Source organism: Olea europaea, chromosome 7 (genome assembly GCF_002742605.1).
Source record: "Olea europaea var. sylvestris chromosome 7, O_europaea_v1, whole genome shotgun sequence".
Classification (NCBI taxonomy): domain Eukaryota; kingdom Viridiplantae; phylum Streptophyta; class Magnoliopsida; order Lamiales; family Oleaceae; genus Olea; species Olea europaea.
Window position 1 is genome coordinate 22,613,010 of NC_036243.1, and position 7,410 is coordinate 22,620,419.

Genomic DNA, 7,410 nt, shown 5'->3' on the forward strand with positions numbered 1-7,410 from the left:
AAAATAAATTATTATAAAGTTTTTGAAAAAAGAAACAAAAAAAGTTATTATAATGTTTTATAATTAAATTGAAATAATTAAAATTTAAAATAGATATTATTTAATTAAAATTAAAAAAATTATTAAATAAAAAGAATTTTAAATCGAAAAAATTTATTTATAATATGAAGAAAAAACAAATTTTAAAAAAATAATTAAAAAAAATTAAATAAAGTCATGAAAATTATATAAAGAATATATAAATATTGTTTAGTTGAAATTTAAAAAAATTAAATTTTATCATAAAAATAAAAAAATTACCAAAAAAAAAAAAAAAAAATTGGGATGAGCCCTCTATCCTCACACATTCAATTGTATGTTGATGGAGAGAAATCCCTCCATCCACACACACACCATAGAGGGAGAGATTTCTCTCCATTCATGGAGAATTTCTCTCCATGCCCGGAGAGAATTTTTATTTCTTTTTTTTTAAATAATTTCTTGTTCACAGTATAAATGATTTTTTTTTTCAACTTAAATTTTTTTTTAATTCTTTTCTCCATGATAAAACTTTTTTTTTCAATTTTAAAAAAATTATTTTTATATACTCTTTATTTAATTTTTGTAGCTTTCTTTATTATTATTATTATTATTATTATATTTTTTTGAAAATTATTTTAAAATTTCTATTTTCTTCAGATTATAAATAATTTTTTTTAATTTAAAATTCTTTTTAATTCCTTTCGTTTTACGATAAAATGCAATTTTTTTAATTTTCATTAAATAATATTTATTTTTAGTTTTAATTATTTCAGTTTAATTTAAAAATTTTATAATAACTTTCTTTTTATTTTTGCCTGTAATTTTTTCTTCTATTTTTGTTTGCAATTATTTTTTGTTCTCTAATTTGTTAAATCATTTACTTTGTAACATGATAGTTACAATAATCACACCTTTCACTCTCTGTGTGCACGGAGTGTGCACTCCTTACTCGCATGTATATTGAAAGCATTGAGATGCAGGAGAAAATCACATATAGAATTGAATATAAAGCAATAACAAATTTATGCCTTTGAGATCTCAAAGAAAGTCTGTTAATCTACAAACAATGCCACCTATTACTAATTCGAGTAACAACTTATAAATACAAAAAATCACACAAAATAAAAGTTAGAACTCTACATACAGACCAAGAAAATGTAGTAAACAAACGAAGAATCGAACAACAATAAATTCACATTTTCGATATTTAGCATTCCTTTCCTGAATATGTAAAACGAATGGATGAATAGCAAGTTGATTCTCATACTGTATCGAGGATATTAAAACTTCAAGCTCTTGAACTTGCCCAAATTTATGAATTGGCAGAGAACAAAAGCTTTTCACTATGGTATAAAAAGTTGAGACATGGTATCTGAAATCAAATAACAGCAAAGAACAAGAAGCATAATTTTAAAAAATGAAAGTTAAAAACCTTCTCCCATATTGGCCATATATCCATTGGAAGGAACCTTCATTTTAGCAAAACTCAGACTAATATCTTCACCAGAATTGAACTTCTTCTTTTTTTGAATTTTCTTCCCTTGGAACCACATAAACTAATTTTTCACCAATCAAATATTTCCAATTGCAAACTTTTCATCGCTAATGCCTCCACAAATCCCAGAAAATTCCTTAACTTTGTCACAAAACCCAATTCATAAATATCATCTAATATGAATATAAATTCATTCTATGATCTAATAAGTAAGAATAATATGTAACATATATTTCATATCTTCTAATTAAAATAATATATTTTTCAAATGGTAAATTTATATTTTCTAATTGAGAGATAATATTCTTTATTTTTTCTAAAAGATTATCTAATCCTTCAATTGTATATCCTGACATTTATTCATAATCATCAATTAATTCCTACGATTCCTTAAGATCTTAAAAAGATTTATTCTAATTTTAGTAAAAGTTTAATAGTTTTACTTTAGGTTTGATCTGGACTTGTATTCTTAAAACCGAGTGACCTTCGAGCTCTGAATCTATAAACTGCCTCCTTCAACGGCCTCCTGCTTTCATGGAATTGTTACTGTTTCAGCTACTTGCTCTCACTGTATCAACTTCTAAAGAATAAAATCATAGATTTCTGTTAAAGAAAAACTTTCTTTTTGTTAAAATAGGAAGGAAACTTTTTATCAGATTTTTCAAGAATCTATGGGAAAAAGATTTAGAAACTCATATTCATATCAAAATATTGGAGTTTTATCTCTATTAGAATTTATACAAAACTTCTATTTGATACAAAGAGATTTCCAGAAAAACTGATTTTTCAAACTGAGAATGATTTTTGAGTAGCTATTGCTTACAATTCGAGATTTCTAGATAAGATGATATTATCTATTTCTATGACAATGTCTCTATTTATACAAATTTATGAGACTCTATTACATCATTGAGTATATCAGCAAGGTACACTTGTCTTTCTATTATTTTCCTCCTTAGGCCTACATCTTTACATGTTACTTCAACTTTTTATCCAAAGAGCATTTTTTTCTATTATTGCTCTTTATCTTCAATGTCCTCGCATGGAGCTGTATTATTGTCCTTCATATATCTTTGTCAAAGGTGCTCTATTATTGTCCTCTTCCTTCATTTCTTCACATGCAGTTGGGGCACTCCCTTAGCTGGCAGGATTCTTTTATAGTGGTAAGACATCCTGAAAATTGATGTATATCAAATCTTATAATATAGTTTTAAAATTTTTGATTTTCCATACCCTCCATTGGATACCAACATCCAATTTTCATATTGGCACAAGTATGAGAATTTTTTATCAAACAAATTTTTGGCAATGTTGTAAATGACTTTAATTTCAAGTGCTCTTCTATGTCTGATCCATGATTTTGTTACTGTTGAAACTTTTCTATTATTTTCTGTAATACTTTTGAAATTTTTCTATCATTTTCCACTACATCTATTTGAAAATTGGCTGCAACATATTCAATCGAGATTATGTGTTCTACTGGATAGTAAACAACTCCATCATATTCAAGACTTATTGAAAAATTTCAAATATATTATTCGTCCTTTGGCAAATCTTGATACTTCTTTTATGAATATGTCATCAAATTTTGAAATTTCAATCAAGTCTTTTCTTGGATATATCAAATCCATAAATCTATAGGCTGCCATAATTTTTATAAATGAATGATCTCCTCCATTCGTAACTGTTATTCTGGGATAAACATTATTTCCCGAATAAATGAATTATGAATCACTCATTTTTATTTCATAAGCAATTCTGACCATTTCAGCATATTTTTCTTTTTTTGGATCTAAAGAAATTTTATCTTCTTGGTCTATGATACTGATTGTTTTAGAATCTCTTTTATCTCCATGTATCATCACTTTTTTGGTTGATGATACTGAAATGGAATATCTTTTTTTATCAGTTGGTATATTGTCACGTCTGGGTCCACTGCTGCTTCCATTTGCCCCTGTTTGGTATTGATTTGGAAAACTAATTTCTGAGCTCTTGGATATATCTATCTCAGACAGTATATCTTTTAGTTGTGCTGCAATAGTATCAACTTGATTTTTGAGTTCTATGGTCTCTTTATGATGCTCAGTAGTAATATTCAACAATATTTTTATATTTGAGTTGAACATATCTGAGATCTGTGTTGCTCCAGTATTTATGTCTTCATATTCTTTTTTAAGAAAATCTGTCGTTTTTGTATATGTTGGCTAGATTGGTATAATTTCATGACCTTAGTTTTATCTATCAACAAAATCTATGTTTCTACTGAGAAAATTTGTAAGAAAATTATTAATTCCTTTAATATGAACTATATCAAAATTATAAAATGTTAAATAAGCTTGCCATCTATGGAGTCTTCTGTATTGAGGTTTTGATAGTAATTTATTCCCGACTAATCTTGCAACTTGAGAATTATCAGTTTCAACAATAAATTTCTTGGATAACAGAAATAATGAGAATTTTTTTATTCATCTAATAATTGTTAATAATTTTTTCTCATGAGTGGTATAATTTATTTCTGCTTGATTAAAAATTTCACTTGAATATCTACAAATTTCATTTAAATCTATTTTTAATATTGATGCCAAATAATCAAATTATCTTTTTATCTGGTAATCTTAATTTTGGTAAATTTTTACATTCTTCTTTTAATGATTTAACTATTTTTGTGTGTTCTTCATTCCTTCCTTTAATATTTGTCTTTTTAAGTAAAATTTGTATTTTATGTCTTTTCTTAGAAATATTTTCAATAAAACCTTCTGAATAATTTAAATATCCTAAAAAATTTTGAATTTGTTATTTGAATTCTAATTTATCTTGAAAACTTTCTATCTTTTTAGATATATGAGTCTACAATTTTATTTCTCTTTTGTCTATTAATAATCCAAGAAAATATATCTCTTGTTTTTTTATTATAGATTTCTTTTTAGAAAGTATAATTCCTTCTTTTTTACAATCATTTATGAATTTGATTAAATGATTCTTATGTTCTTCTTTACTATTAGAACATATCAGTATGTCATCTATATAAACAATTAGAAATTCATTAAACTTTTTAAACATATTATCCATTTTTCTTTGATATATTTGTGGTGCATTTTTTAATCCAAATGGTATTATTAACCATTCATATTTTTCTTGATGTATACTAAATGAAGTATATTGTATATTATCTTCTTCCATTTTTATTTGCCAAAATCCTAATTTACAGTCGAATTTAGAATAATATTATTTTCCTTTTACAAGATTTATTAAAACTTCTTTATTTGGTAAAAAATATCCATCAAATTTAATATATTTATTTAATTCTTTATAATTTATAACCATTCTAGCTTTTCCTCTAACATGTTCAGAATGTTTCATAATTATAAAAGTTGGACTACTATGAGATCCATTACTAGGTCTAATAAGTTTTTGTTCTAATAATTTTTTTATTTGATTTTTGAATTCTTGTATATCTTCTATAGTCTACATTCTTGGTTTGATTCTTATTATAACATTTTTTTAATTCTATCATGACTTTAGGGTGATGTGGTTTCCAAAATAATAATGGATTTTTTCCATAAACTTTTTCTAATTGTTCAATAATTTTTTCTATTATGATTCAACACTAAAATCATTTTATACATTTGGCAGGGGAATTGATGATAAGGTAGAAAATTTGGCTGTACCATCTCATTCATATATTGTATGATCACTTTCCATTCACACTAGGCCTTCAAATCCTACACACAAATCTGGAAGTAGTGGTGGACAAGCTTGTCTCTTTCTGTCCAAACCTTTTATTCTTTGGTCCTCCTCTTTGCAAGGGCCCTTATCCATCCATATCTAACCTTTGCCCCTTCTAACTTTGTGCCCACACTGTGTTTACTAGACCTCCTCCATCTGCTGAGCTGGAAGAGGTGCCCAATCCGCTTCCGCCACATTAGCGTGCTACGTGGTTTCGCTTGCTCTACTACACACTTTGTTTTCTTGGTTGTGCTCTCGTCCCAAGAGGCAACACCATTGTCTTCAAATTTGATTGATATAAAGGAGTCTGCAATGGGAGAAAATTTGAAGTATTGATATGCAAAATACTAGATAAGACTCATAATGAACAAATATATATTGTTTAATATTATCCAGTATGATTTAATCATTACTGTCAAAATAGCAGGTCGTATATTTACTTTAGCATATACTCAGATCAAAGGAAAGAAAAAGGAATACAACTTGACTATTATATAGCACTTCTTTGAGCCCCATTTTTCCATCAAAATACATTTTTCAATAGTGATTTGACAACATTTCAAACATATAGAATTGAATTCTTGGTCCCATATAAAAATAAATAAAATTATTCTGCAAAAGGCTGATCTTAATGCATTATGACATTTGATTCCCAATCTATTGCTAAGAATAAAATTGACTAGGCAGTGTGAAACAAGAAACTATCGGGTCCCTCAAAGTTTTCTAGTTTGTACTATTTGCATAATTTTAGGGAAGTTAATTGCCCTTTTTTTTAATAGATTTATATTTACATTTTAAGTACTTCATTTGTACTTAAAAATCACATTGCTGAATGATAAATTTATCGTGATATATATGCTATCAACAATATCCTGTCCCAAGCTCGGTAGAGAAGATGAAAGTTGAGTCTGTTAGCGTAAAACTTGTTAAATCTTATTACAGGAATCTTTCCATTCAATACTTCCACTAAAATTCACCCAACTATTGTTAATATGCGGATGCAAATCAACGGTATGCAAGACTCTAAACTTCTCTTTCTCTTTATTGTTTCTTCATCTAGGTATTTTTTTTTTTTTTAATGGTACTGATCAAGAACATAAACATAAACATAAACCCAAGAATTTCTAGGAATTAACCGCCAAATGTTGTATCATCGAGAACATTAATTAGACGAAACACAAATCGAAAACACTTTTCTTACCTTCTTGACTGCTGGAGGAACTGATACAATCCTGGGATTTGAGGTGTCTGATTTCTTGGCCATTTAGTACACCACTGATTGTAAAAATCTTTGGCAGGGATATGGAAGGTTTCTTTGTATGAGTTGTTTGGTCTTGCTTTGAAGCTAAAACTAAAAGTCTTTGATTCAAGCACAATGCACAAACCCCCACAACCAACTCTTCAGGATGGAAATAGCACTCATTCATTTTACACTGGGGAGATATATAGCAGGGTGCAGGTGGGGTGGGAACTAATTCAATAATGAAAATTAAAGACGAATGAGAAGAGAAAGAAGCAAACTGGTGTGTGTGTGTGTATATGTATATGTATGTATGTATATATATATATATATATATATATATAGTAGCCAGTTCTATGGCGAGGTCAATGAGGCCTGCTACTTAGGCCCAAAACTAGAGGGGGTGTCAATTTTGGCCCATTTTTTTTTCTTATCTTTTTTCTAAAGTGACTTTTTTCTCTTCCTCTGCCTTCGCTGCCTTTTTGTCCTTTGTTTTCTCCTCCTTAGTCGGTGCTGTCGGGTGGAGTGGCATTAGACTTCTCCACCACAACCTCCTCTACAGGCGATGACTCCTCATCTACATACCACACTTTAGTTTTGTTAACCCCAAAAAATATTGTCAACAGATGCCGGACCCACCCACGCACACGTGAGCGAAGGTCTTACACGCTAAGATGCATGGACGGTCTAGAACGAACTGATCAAGGGCGTGGGAGTAGCTCAACAACGCGGGACGAGAACGTTCGGAGTCCAACGGGATGTTCTTAATCCGATTGTACAATAATTATCAATTGGTGCTCATGGATGTGCATGTAAATATGTATGAACTCGTATTGTGTTGTAAAGTAATATGAAAGAGAGAATAAAGTGTGATTTCTTGTATTGATGCTTGCATTAGTTCTTCAATGTTACATAAGGAAAGTATTTA

The 7,410-nt window shown here is 28.4% G+C and overlaps 1 protein-coding gene across 1 annotated transcript; it reads right to left on the bottom strand.

Annotated features, from left to right (window-relative positions):
* Positions 1-5,117: 5,117 nt before the first annotated feature.
* LOC111397459 lies at positions 5,118-6,754 on the bottom strand. Its single transcript, XM_023024402.1, has 2 exons — positions 6,444-6,754; positions 5,118-5,549 (listed from the first exon to the last, which is right to left on the bottom strand). Exons 1-2 carry the CDS (start codon positions 6,667-6,669, stop codon positions 5,296-5,298), a joined length of 480 nt encoding a protein of 159 aa, XP_022880170.1. The 5' UTR covers positions 6,670-6,754; the 3' UTR covers positions 5,118-5,295.
* Positions 6,755-7,410: the final 656 nt, after the last annotated feature.

Bases quoted from the DNA above. Each gene is read 5' to 3' on its own strand.
- LOC111397459 (XM_023024402.1), bottom strand. From the start codon at position 6,669: ATGAATGAGTGCTATTTCCATCCTGAAGAGTTGGTTGTGGGGGTTTGT. The intron at 5,550-6,443 runs GTAAGAAAAGTG...CTCCCATTGCAG, and splicing joins TTCCTCCAGCAGTCAAGAAG to ACTCCTTTATATCAATCAAA.